The sequence below is a fragment of the Xiphophorus maculatus genome, chromosome 20, assembly GCF_002775205.1.
Source record: "Xiphophorus maculatus strain JP 163 A chromosome 20, X_maculatus-5.0-male, whole genome shotgun sequence".
NCBI lineage: Eukaryota > Metazoa > Chordata > Actinopteri > Cyprinodontiformes > Poeciliidae > Xiphophorus > Xiphophorus maculatus.
The window spans coordinates 31,518,692-31,531,432 of record NC_036462.1 but is presented as its reverse complement, the minus strand read 5'-3'; the positions used below and the strand labels follow the sequence as shown (position 1 = coordinate 31,531,432).

The 12,741-nt window shown below is 41.9% G+C and overlaps 1 protein-coding gene across 2 annotated transcripts in view; it reads right to left on the bottom strand.

The window, feature by feature from the left end:
- Positions 1-238: 238 nt before the first annotated feature.
- Positions 239-12,741, bottom strand: part of cfap57 (cilia and flagella associated protein 57) — a 19,998-nt gene continuing 7,495 nt past the window's right edge. The window contains exons 8-21 of one of the 2 annotated variants that reach the window (XM_023325538.1): positions 12,578-12,691; positions 12,233-12,445; positions 11,968-12,141; positions 11,485-11,646; positions 10,884-11,039; positions 8,618-8,711; positions 8,347-8,537; positions 8,079-8,252; positions 7,821-7,979; positions 7,546-7,689; positions 2,762-2,878; positions 2,011-2,145; positions 1,767-1,910; positions 239-517 (exon numbers count right to left, since the gene is read on the bottom strand). In XM_023325538.1, coding sequence (XP_023181306.1) covers positions 413-517; positions 1,767-1,910; positions 2,011-2,145; positions 2,762-2,878; positions 7,546-7,689; positions 7,821-7,979; positions 8,079-8,252; positions 8,347-8,537; positions 8,618-8,711; positions 10,884-11,039; positions 11,485-11,646; positions 11,968-12,141; positions 12,233-12,445; positions 12,578-12,691 — 2,082 coding nt within the window. In that variant the 3' untranslated portion in view covers positions 239-412. The remainder of the gene's footprint in view (positions 518-1,766; positions 1,911-2,010; positions 2,146-2,761; positions 2,879-7,545; positions 7,690-7,820; positions 7,980-8,078; positions 8,253-8,346; positions 8,538-8,617; positions 8,712-10,883; positions 11,040-11,484; positions 11,647-11,967; positions 12,142-12,232; positions 12,446-12,577; positions 12,692-12,741) is intronic. The other variant, XM_023325537.1, reaches the window with a different exon arrangement.

The following is a 12,741-nucleotide window of genomic DNA, read 5'->3' as shown; positions in this document are numbered from 1 at the left end:
TGAAGAGGTGTGCATAAGACTGACATGACATAACATCATCATCATGTCAGAACATGATGAAGTCTTCATGAATGTTTGAGTTGTCATGGCGTGTTATACAGTAAATAAAAAGTTACATTAAAACTGGTATTTAAAGTGTTATTTACTTCATGACAATTGTAGACATTCATGAAGACTCCTTCATTTTCCTGACACTGTCATGTCAGTCTTATGCACAACCCTTCATATGAACTGTTCCCCAAATGTTTAGAAGTTGTAGTACACGGTAAACAACGTAGATTTTGGCCTATAAAACTTTTTTAATTTTTCTACGTAAACGTCAATATCCTCTAAACAAGGAGGAGCTCAGTTGATTCCACCATGTCAAGGTTCCTCTTCAGCTCCTTCCTTTTGAAGTGGGATGCGACCTGGACTATTGTAGGAGGCCTTGCTGAACTTTGCTGTCTTTCTCCTTGCTCCGCTCGGCATGCAGTGCCTTGCGTAGCTCGTTGATTTCGGTAACAAGAGCCATATTGTCCTGCAGAGAACAAAGACATCATTAGCAGCTGATTAATGTGTTGAAGGTCAGTCTCATCCACTTTGTATGTTTATCCATACATGTTGGGTCTTAAAAGTGTTCGGGGCGTGATTTTAGCCCTTTGTTAAGCATATTGCTTAAAGTAAACATTGCTTAACTTTAGTACAAATTGAATCAAGGATTCAATTTGAATCAAGGATGTGTTCTTACCAAACTTGAGGGAAAAGGGGAAAAAAAGTATTTCCAGGCTTAATTACCCTGCATTTACATTAGGAATACACAACTTACAATCTAATCTGTTAATCAAATGGAAAATATACATATACAGTACAGACCAAAGGTTTGGACACACCTTCTCATTGAATTCAATTAGAAAGTGTGTCCAAACTTTTGGTCTGTACTATATATATTTAAACAAAAACAAAACGCTATCAGAAAATCTAATTTAATCAGTTTGAAGATTAAATTACTGAATTTGCATGAATGCCACCTTCAAAAAATGGCTTAGATCTTTTTTTTAACAAATCTAGACGCCTTATGGTTCCATATTCCAAGGAAGATGATTTCAACTCTGTGTGGAGTTTGACTCCCTTCTTGGAGAGAAAAAAACCTGCTGGCTGACGACGATTATCAATGGTTTTAGCTGTCGAATCATAATGCTCTAAAACGTAAATATACCAGTGACAAAGAATAAGAGACAAAGTCCTTTGTTAGTGATTGTCAAGACTGCTGGAAGATTTTAAAGAGGGCTGGGTGGGGGCCAGGGATGAACTTGGCCCCCATCAAAAAAATTTGCAAAACTGTTAATTTTGCCTGATTTTGTTATTTTATAATTATTTTATTTATATGAATAACTAAAATTTAGATCTTTAAAATGCAAAATTTTGCACATAAATGCATATTTTGCTCTGTCTGACAATGTCATTTTTAAGTATCAAATGACTGATGTTTTGATCAGTTACTCAGTACTTGAGTCTTTTTACCAAATACTCTTTTATTTGGTAAAAATAAAAGAGTAAACATTTACTCTTTTATTGTATATAATGTGTTTTACAAAGTAAAATACATTACTTAGTATTTTACTCAAGTAAAAATACTGAGTAATGTATTTTTACTTGAGTAAAAATATATGGAAGTAGTTCTATTCTTACAATTCTTGGGTACCCAACCCACCTCTGCATCAGACCTTCCAATAACGCCCAGTACAATAAACATGGGGGAAACGCTGCTCTATAATTGTAGTCTTTACCTTCATCATCCTGGTGTAGACATCCTCGTGCTCTTTGGCAGATCTGACCAGCTTCTTCTGAAGACTGCTTACAGTCATCTCCAGTTGACCACATTGGGAGCACATACCCTTCTGAGCATCATCAACTGCACTGCTCCTCTTTGCCTAGAAAGAAAACCCTCAGATTGTCTCGCTCAGGGTCGTCCAATCTCACCGATGTTGTCAACAACATGCACCGAACCAACGCTCGACAATCGGCTCTTACACTCTCTGTGCCTGAGGCGTATCGGCCGTATATCATCAAAATGTTGTCTTTCAGTTTCCTGGGATCCTGGATGAGGGAGGCACAAACCTGGAGGTCTGACCTGACCCGCTCAAGAAGCGTAGTCAAATCCTGCACCTGTACATAGGAAGTTGTCAGACATAGAAACTTCCCCGACCATTTCCAGCTACAGCAGCATTAGTCAGAGAAACAAATGGAGCCATCTTCCACTTTCATATTCATATCTTGAATTCAGACTGCTGTCGAGCATTAGCTACCTTCTGGATTGGATGCCTTTCTTTTTTAAAACAAACTAGTTTGGATTTTAAGTAAAATCCAAAATCATGCTATGATCTGTGTTTTATGTACTACTTTGATCCTGGATCATGCATGCTGTTTGGAGGTAATTATTTTTATGATTGAAGTGTTTATTCTAGAATCTCGTCAGTTTTTTATTCGTCTTTGCGAATAAAAACCGCAAAGACGTTTTTTATTCTGTGTGTGTGTGAACCAGGTTTTTAGATCCTCGTGGGGTCCTTTTTCTGTCTACAATGTGGTGACCACTGCTTTTTGTGGGGACGTTTTCTTGGTCCCCATAGGGGGGAAATGTTGCTTTTGGGTTAGGGGTGGTTTGTGATGCTTAGGGGTAGGTTAAGAGTTAAGCTGTAAAAAATGAATGGAAGTCAACGTAAAGTCCCCTCAAGACATGAATTCATGACTGTGTGTGTGTGTGTGTGTGTGTGTGTGCGCTGACCCTTTGCAACTCCTTTTGGATTTCTTTGTCTTTGGTCCTCAGTCTGAGCCTCAGTTCAGATATGGTGACTTTCAGACGAGTGCTGCTGTTGGTGATCAGCATGAGCTCCTCCTCAAGCTGTTGAACAAGGATTATCAGTCGTCTTTGACGCGACATGTTTTGTTCATACAAGGATAGAGAGAAGCCTGCACTATGAGGGGCCGTTTAGGACAAAATTTACGTTTTGTCTCTCACACACTACCAAAAAGTCTCGCATACTCCAAAAAAATAGCCACGCACACTCCAAAAAATTACGTTTTATCCCTCACACACTACCAAAAACTCTCGCATACTCAAAAAAATTACATTTTGTCTCTCACACACTACCAAAAACTCACGCATACTCAAAAAAATAGCCTCGCATACTCAAAAAAATTACGTTTTGTCTCTCACACACTACCAAAAACTCTCGCATACTCAAAAAAATTACATTTTGTCTCTCACACACTACCAAAAACTCACGCATACTCAAAAAAATAGCCACGCACACTCAAAAATTACTCACGCACATTCAAAAAATACTCAAATTGCGTATACACTAGGGGTTGAACCAATTAGTCGACTAGTCGACTCTAGGACGTCTCGCGAGTTTTTACATTTCATGTCGACTAGTCGCAGTCATGTGATTGCCGGTGGTGACAGCCTGTGCTGATCTGACAGCACAGTATACGTCACAAGACAGAAGAAAAATAAGTTAATACATTAGTTTAAATGATATGTAGATGGATGCATAATTGTGGTTTTACAGTGTTTTTAAAAGGAGATGGAGTTGCAGCTGCAGTCCACTACAAAACACGAGCCGTCTAAAACTCGCCCCCTTCCCGCTAAGGATGTCACTTAGCCGGCTCGCGAGTGTCTTTGTCACGACGATCTAACTAATACATTATGATGTTATGTTGCTGATTAAATAAAGATCTGTGGTAATGACAGCTGCTGATTAAATAAAAGCCTGTAGTTGGTAATGACAGTGTATACTTGTCTGACATATATATAGCCGTGAGTTCGGGCTAAGAATGACACTTCGTGCTTAGAAGTGTCATCAGATCAGCTGTCAGAAGTGTATGACACTCTGACAGCTGATCTGACAGAACACTGGCTACAAAATGGCGTCTTCAAAACAGATCGAGGACAAAACCCGCATCTTGTCAAACAGGTAGAAATTACTGGGTCCTTGTATGACAATGTGCTCTTAGCGAACTCTTAGCGAAGAGAATATTGACAGCGAGTGAACTTTATTTACCCCCCCTCGCGCCACCTCTTTTTATTGTTTTTACATGCCATCTAAAAGATGTGCGTTTCCTTTTGAATGTTGGTTTCCCAGCAACTTATTATTTATCATAAACTATCCCGATGTTTTGTTGTTTCACTTGTTGTTGTTCTGTGTAAATGCCGTATTTTTCCGTGAAAACGGGTAATAAAGCCTCTACGTTACTCCAAAGCTTTGCGTCTTGCGTTGCTATGACGTCACAACGACTAGTCAACTCGACATCGACTCGACTTTTATCATGTTGACGTTGACTAGAAAATATCTTAAATCGTTCAATCTGCTGAGTCAGCAGAGCTTCCTGCCGCGCATCGGGCGGAGGAGAAGCAGGTGGTTTCGTTGAATTCAGCTGTAACCAAACGGGATCCGTTCATAACAAGTTTGGCTTGTGATGTTCCAAAAGCTCCATGTAGTCAGTGTGATAATTTGACTCCTATAGTAACTATCCAGAGATCATCAGCATCAGCCAGTGTTTAGAAAAAAAAAGTCAGACCCGACTTTGTGCAACACACTTTTCCCCGCTGCTCACGAAGAATCTCCATAATAGACTTAGTAAAAGCAGGAGAAGGGGAGAGTGTGTGTGTGTGTGTGTGTGTGTGTGTGTGTGTGGGGGGGGGGGGGTGTCAATATTTGCCGTGAAAATAGCTAATAAAGCCTCCAAGTAGTTGTGAAGGGTTTTTGCGCTTACGTCACTATGACGTCACCGCGACTAGTCGACATCGACTCGACTATTATCATGATGTAGTCGACCTTAAAAAATATGTAGTCGTTCAACCCCTAGTATACACACACTACTAAAATGTCACACACACACACACAAACGTTAACTTTCTCGCTCACATACAGACGTTTATCTCTCACATACACAAGACTAAAGTTGAACACACACACAGTACTAAGACTCGTTTTATGTATGTGTGAGAGCGAAACTCTTTTTGAATGTGTGAGAGTTGTCACGGAAGAGGCGGGGCATAATTTTTGGATCAAACTGCGCATGCGTAGATCCTAAACTATAAGTTTCGATTGTTGACTCACTGTATGTTCTATTACTTAGTATATTTGTGCTTTTAAATATATATAGAACGTTTAACTTTCTTGTAGATTAAATGTGCTATAGAAATAAATGAATCTGATTGATTGATTAAAAATAGCAAAATTGCTGTAGTACAATCTGTCCACTGGGTGCCAGTATTACAGGAATTATTAACCGGCGCCAACTAGTGCCGAAGAAGAAAGAGTTTGCTATACCGAACATGGCTAACTCTAATTCGAAACGAGAGAGAATTGGTCAGGCAGCTGCCATTTTAAACACCGCTCCGGAACGGAACAGAGATGAGAGTTCTGAATCTACTGTAGCACTGCGGGCAGTCGTTGAATCGTTTAATGCGCCTGTCAAAGTGCTGGTTGCCTCCGGAGAAGATAGAATGGTGTTTAAAATGGCAGCTGCCTGACCAATTCTCTCTCGTTTCGAATTAGAGTTAGCCATGTTCGGTATAGCAAACTCTTTCTTCTTCGGCACTAGTTGGCGCCGGTTAATAATTCCTGTAATACTGGCACCCAGTGGACAGATTGTACTACAGCAATTTTGCTATTTTTAATCAATCAATCAGATTCATTTATTTCTATAGCACATTTAATCTACAAGAAAGTTAAACGTTCTATATATATTTAAAAGCACAAATATACTAAGTAATAGAACATACAGTGAGTCAACAATCGAAACTTATAGTTTAGGATCTACGCATGCGCAGTTTGATCCAAAAATTATGCCCCGCCTCTTCCGTGACAACTCTCACACATTCAAAAAGAGTTTCGCTCTCACACATTCATAAAAAGTCTCGCTCTCACACATTCATAAAAAGTCTCGCGCTCACACATACATAAAACGAGTCTTAGTACTGTGTGTGTGTTCAACTTTAGTCTTGTGTATGTGAGAGATAAACGTCTGTGTGTGTGCGAGCTGTTAGCAGTGTATGTGAGCGAGAAAGTTAACGTTTGTGTGTATGTGCGCGAGCTGGTAGTAGTGTGTGTGAGCGAGCTGTTAGCAGTGTATGTGAGCGAGAAAATTAACGTTTGTGTGTATGTGCGCGAGCTGGTAGTAGTGTATGTGAGCGAGCTGGTAGTAGTGTATGTGAGCGAGCTGGTAGTAGTGTATGTGAGCGAGCTGGTAGTAGTGTATGTGAGCGAGCTGGTAGTAGTGTATGCGAGCGAGAAAGTTAACGTTTGTGTGTATGTGAGCGAGCTGATAGTAGTGTATGTGAGCGAGCTGATAGTAGTGTATGTGAGCGAGCTGATAGTAGTGTATGTGAGCGAGCTGGTAGTAGTGTATGTGAGCGAGAAAGTTAACGTTTGTGTGTGTGTGTGTGACATTTTAGTAGTGTGTGTATACGCAATTTGAGTATTTTTTGAATGTGCGTGAGTAATTTTTGAGTGTGCGTGGCTATTTTTGTGAGTATGCGTGAGTTTTTGGTAGTGTGTGAGAGACAAAATGTAATTTTTTTGAGTATGCGAGAGTTTTTGGTAGTGTGTGAGGGACAAAACGTAATTTTTTGAGTATGCGAGGCTATTTTTTTGAGTATGCGTGAGTTTTTGGTAGTGTGTGAGGGACAAAACGTAATTTTTTGGAGTGTGCGAGGCTATTTTTTTGGAGTATGCGAGAGTTTTTGGTAGTGTGTGAGAGACAAAACGTAATTTTTTGGAGTGTGCGTGGCTACTTTTTTGGAGTATGCGAGACTTTTTGGTAGTGTGTGAGAGACAAAACGTAATTTTTTGGAGTGTGCGTGGCTACTTTTTTGGAGTATGCGAGACTTTTTGGTAGTGTGTGAGAGACAAAACGTAATTTTTTGGAGTGTGCGTGGCTACTTTTTTGGAGTATGCGAGACTTTTTGGTAGTGTGTGAGAGACAAAACGTAAATTTTGTCCTAAACGGCCCCTCATACTGCACACCTGATTTTGATCACATCATTTTATGGACAGCATCTCAATAAATGACATCAGGCAAACGTTTGGACTGCAATAACACACGGCAATTATGGCCACTCTACAAAGAGTGTGGAGGTTTCAATGTTATCAATACCAAACAACAAAACCCAGGATTGCAAAGTGTTCAGCTAGTTAGAAATGAGTAGTTCCCCTGTTTTTTTTTTTTTGCAAACTAACACACACACACAAAAACTTGAAACAGACAAATGAAGACAAAAAAATCAACCCTTAAATCTATTGTGTGTCTTTTTTTTTGAAGTCAGCTAAAATCAATGAGTTAAAACAGCAGCGTGTCTTTTGTAGATGCATGCAGGCAAAACAAAATGGCAGAACATGCCGAGGGTTACTTTAATCACGTTGCCGTTAACTACTTCCAAAACTAAATGGCTTTACCAGAAAGAAGACTCAGTTCTAACAAATAAAAAGAACAAATTCAGGATGAAACTCCAACTCCCTCTGCCTGGAGCCAACCTAGAATTTTCCAAGGCCTCTCACTTACCTTTTGTATCCTTTCTGCTTTCTCGTTTATGTCGACCTGCTGTGGCTTGATCTGCTTCTTCATGTCCTTCAGCTTGAATTCCAAGATGATCTTCAACTTCTGCAGATCCTGGTTTATAATATGTAGGCTGGATATGATTTTGTCCTGCGTGAGAACGGGCAGAGGTGGACTGTTTACTCTGTGTTCCCACTGCAGTCAGTTCCCCATTTTTGGTGCACAAAACTAAACTTCTAATGTGAAACGAAAAGCACGGCGGGACGCTGCTCCTCAGTCACCTTTTCCTGGCAGATCTTTTTATATTTGGAAACCTGTTTCTTCAGAACACAAATATCGGTCTCCAGAGTGCGGATAAACCCCATCAGAGTGTGGCGCTCCTTCTTCAGGGAGGTTATGTCACTCAAGTGGTCATCGATCTGCTTCTGGAGATTGTGGACCTGCGTGACCGCCATTAAAAAGACGCTGTAATCTTTCCGGCTAACTGACACTAACAAAAGTAAACAAAATTTAAAGATAGCTTGAAAATCTTTGGTCACCTTTTGTGTCATAGTGCCACTGTTTCCCTTCAGCTTGGTGACGGCCTCTTTCTCTGACTGGAGTTGCTTCTCGTACTTGTCTTTCATGGTGTGGATCTTTTGCTGCTCTTGCTCTGCTGTCTGCCTTATGGTTTCTTCATACTCTCGGATCCTTAGCTCAGCCTCCTTCTGACACTGTAAATGAAATGAAATCAGCGAGAATTCAGAGGTGTCTCGACGACGCGAGCGGTCCCGGACTTCTGTCGCTTTCCTCCTCATTCTTTAGGACCTTATTCATTTGTTGAGTCTTCGCTTGCAGCTTGGCCTCGTACATCTGCGTGACCTCGGCCAGATTCTGGGTCCGATCCCCATGTGCATGAATCAACCGCGTCTCGTACTCCTCCTGCATTTCTTTGTGCTTCTGGAGAAGGTCTTTGTACTTTTCGTGCTCCACAGTCAGCTTGGAGGTGTAGAATTGGTCTGTGTGGGATTAAAAACATTCATAAACTTCCCTTTGAGCTCATAAAGAATGCATCGGATAGGAAGTGATGATGTCCTACCTAGATCCTTCAAGTCTTTGCAGTGTTTCACTTCAACTTCTGCAGAATTCAGCTGGGTCTCATGTTCACACTGCTCTATTTCCGTGCTCAGGATCTACGAATGTAAGAGTTTCAGAGAAGTATTCTTTTGAATCACAAGGATTTTTGGAATCTACTTATCGCGATATCCTAGTATTTCTTTTTACCACAGTCAGAGATGATGTTGGATGCTTTTCATTGAATGTTTTTACCATTATGAACTTGCAAAAGTGCTCATGCCTCTTGAGCGTTTTCACACTTTTCACCAGAAAACTCAAAGGCATTTTACTAGGCAAAGCAACACCAAATACAACATAATTGTAAACAGACTGGGTATCTGTTTTGCTTTTCTATAGTCCCATTTTTGTTCAGAAGGGACTCTGTTCACAGGAAGTTTGACAGGGCTGAATTCAGAGCAGCCCTGGGAGAAATCTTAAGACTTGAGACTTTGGTTTAGATCTGCTAGAGTGGCAAAGTGCAGCTCCTCCAACAATTTAGTTATGGTGCAGACATAAATACAGTTGACATTTTGTGGGAGGACTTCATCTAATCTGAGCTTCACCTGACTATAACAGAATCTATGATAGATTATCCATCTGTCTAACAAGTATTAACCGATTTATAGGCCAGCCTCTTTATCAGTATACATTTCCTTAATTTTGGGAGATCGGTGATCGGCCGATACTTGCATGTGAAGCCGATCTTATCCACCTCAGCAAAGGTCTAAAAATTAACCGCTGTCCTTTTCTGCTCTCCCCTGAGAGGTTTGTACTGGTGGCCCCGCCCACCAGGTCATGTCTGCACGTTTGCACTTAACAACAGTCACTCCACTGTTGCCAACTCAGCAACTTTCTTTTTATATTTAGCAACATTTCAGACAAAAAAAAATGGTATCGGCCAAAATCGGAATCGGCAGGTCAGGCTTTTTAAAGATCGGTAATCAGGGATCAGCTAGAGAACTGCAATCGGTGCACTGCTACTCTCTATAGTAACTAATGTTACACCCAACACCAAAAGCTCTACAAATGAAATTTAGTTGCTTGACATTATGTGCTGCTGTAAGCAAAACAGTCTGAAATTAAGCTTCCTTGCTATGATCAAGAGTTTAATATATATATATATATATATATATATATATATATATATATATATATATATATATATATATATATATATATATATATATATATAAAGGAAGGAGGCAGAGGACTAGTGAGTGTGAGAACCACAGTCCAGGACGAAACAACTAAGATCCATAAATACATCAGGGACAAAGCCTCAACAGACAATGTGCTCAGTGAATATCTCAGACAACAGGGAACGGAGGTTGAGGTGCCAGAGATGCCATCATGGCAGGACAAGCCCCTACATGGGATGTACCACCAGCAAATAACCCAAGTGGCTGATATCAGTAAATCCTACCAATGGCTGGAAAAAGCTGGACTCAAGGACAGCACAGAGGCCCTCATCCTGGCCGCCCAGGAACAGGCCCTAAACACCAGAGCAATAGAGGCCCAGATATACCACACCAGACAAGACCCAAGGTGTAGGTTGTGCAAGGAGGCCCCTGAGACAGTCCAGCACATAACAGCAGGGTGCAAGATACTGGCAGGGAAAGCGTACATGGAACGACATAACCAAGTTGCAGGCATAGTGTACAGAAACATCTGTGCAGAATATGGACTGGAAACCCCGGGATCAAAGTGGGAAACACCCCCAAAGGTGGCGGAGAACGCCAGAGCTAAGATCCTGTGGGACTTCCAGATCCAGACAGACAAAATGGTAATGGCGAACCAACCAGACATTGTCGTAGTGGATAAACAACAGAGGAAAGCCGTTGTGATAGATGTAGCAATACCAAGCGACTGCAACATCAGGAAAAAGGAGCACGAGAAACTAGAGAAATACCAGGGCCTCAGGGAGGAACTGGAGAGGGCCTGGAAGGTGAAGACCACAGTGGTGCCTGTGGTCATCGGGGCCCTCGGGGCAGTCACCCCCAAACTGGACCAATGGCTACAACAGATCCCAGGAACAACATCAGACATCTCAGTCCAGAAATGTGCAGTCCTTGGCACAGCCAAGATACTGCGCAGAACCCTCAAGCTCCCAGGCCTCTGGTAGAGGACCCGAGCTCAGAGGATAAGAACCACCCACGGTGGGTGAGAAGGGAATTTTTTTATATATATATATATATATATATATATATATATACTGTATATGCACACATGTCTGACCGACAGCAGCAGACCTGCTGTGTTGTTTTCAGAGACTTGATTTCCTCCGTGAACTTGTTTGACATTTGTTGGAGCTCCTCTTTGTAGTTCATGTCTTGCAGGCGGAGTTGGTACTCTTTCTCCATGTGCAGCTCCTCCAGATGCATCTTCAGCTCCAACATGTTGTGAGCCTGAAACACACACAAGAAATTTTACAAAATATTTCAGCTGCATCTCAATCAACATTTTTTATCATCGTCTGCTCTCCTAAGACTCAGGATGTTTTGTTTCCCATCTAGAGATATTAGGTTTTTAGGGTTTTGGATGTTTGGCAGTACTTGGAACATTTTAGCCAATACTTTCAGTTTTCTAGAATGATGAACCATGTACCAGTTTGAACTCCAAACACACATCTAAACTGGTTTGGGAAGAGGCTAATATTGAGCTTCGGGGATGGATCCGACTTTAAGCACAAGTACTAGATTTAAAAGCCGGGTCGGTGCCAAGAAATCAACCAATTAAAGTAAACTCCACAAATATTTGGCCAAAAACGTGGCCATATCCAGTTAGAATAATGCTAGACGCTAGTTCACGGTTGCAAGAAGTGCATATTAGAGGTCCAACTTCCCAACAGACCCTTTCCTCCAGGTCCGCCTTTGTAACAAGAATCTCTTCGGTGTGGACAATCTGCCTGTTGCTCCTCAGACTTCGACCCTTTTGGTCAACAATTTTGGATATCAACAGGCAGCCATCTTCGGACGCCGTCAGCAGGAACTGATCGTCGTAGGTTATCACCATCTGCGGACATTCGTCGGCAGCATTAGTAACACATTACATGATGGATGAAATGGGCAATTATTTCTCTTTAAAAATGTATACTTTTAACTAATTGGCATTAAAATCTAGTTTTTTTTACATTAAATTTGTTGTTAAACTAGTTTTTACCTCTGGAAACATCTCTTAATATCTTTAAAACGGTAGCGGCACAAATGAAAATGTTTGCTGCACAAACGTTTGTGCAGCAAACGCTTCATTGGTGTTTGTCAGACACCAATTGTGTCTGATTCAAAGAAGGTGGAGGGGGGAGGGCAACTTCTCTCAGGGTGTGTTTGGACTCACCCTGGTGACGGGGCCGCAGTGAGCCTGCTGTGTGATCCACTCCTTCTGATCAGGTAAGGGGTATGTAACGGCTCTAACGGTTCCGCGGGCGGTACCGGTGAAGACGACCCTACCGGACTGAGACACGGCAAGAGCGGTGTGAGCCACCGCATCAGCGGGAACCTCCCTCAGCACCTGTGGAGTCAATTTCCAATGTCAAATCACTTTTATTTCACACTCTCCAACGTTTGCATAAAAGAAATCTTGCTGTAGCCGTTCTCCTGGCCTGGCAGTCCTGTATCTCCCTCAGGATGAGGTCCGTTCCTACAGCCAGGACGGTCTTGTAGTCCCAGGAGAAAGCCGCGCCGAAGTAGCTGCAGGCCTTGAGCACAGTCTCACACTCCAGCTTCCCGGTGTGGGTGTTCCACTCGTACACGGCGCCGTCTGCCCCACAAGACACCAACCGGCTGTCGTCGAAGCTCCACTCAACGGTCCGCACCTGATCAGCGAGAAAAAACTTGGTAGTACTTGAACATTTGCTCAAGAACTTGAACCTTTGCACCACACAAAGGTGGATCAATCCCACCTTTTGGCTTTAGATCCGACGGTCTGTTCATCGGCATCAACTCACCTTCCCAAAGTGGCCGTTTAGATTGAGAATGTTCTCAAACGAGGTGAAAGAGTAGATGTGAATAACGCTTCTGTCGACGGCCGCAAACATGTGGCCACCGTGGCTGAAGGCACACTGGAAGGATGAGGAGGAAGCAGGTTGAAACAGGATGTGTGTGGGAAGCC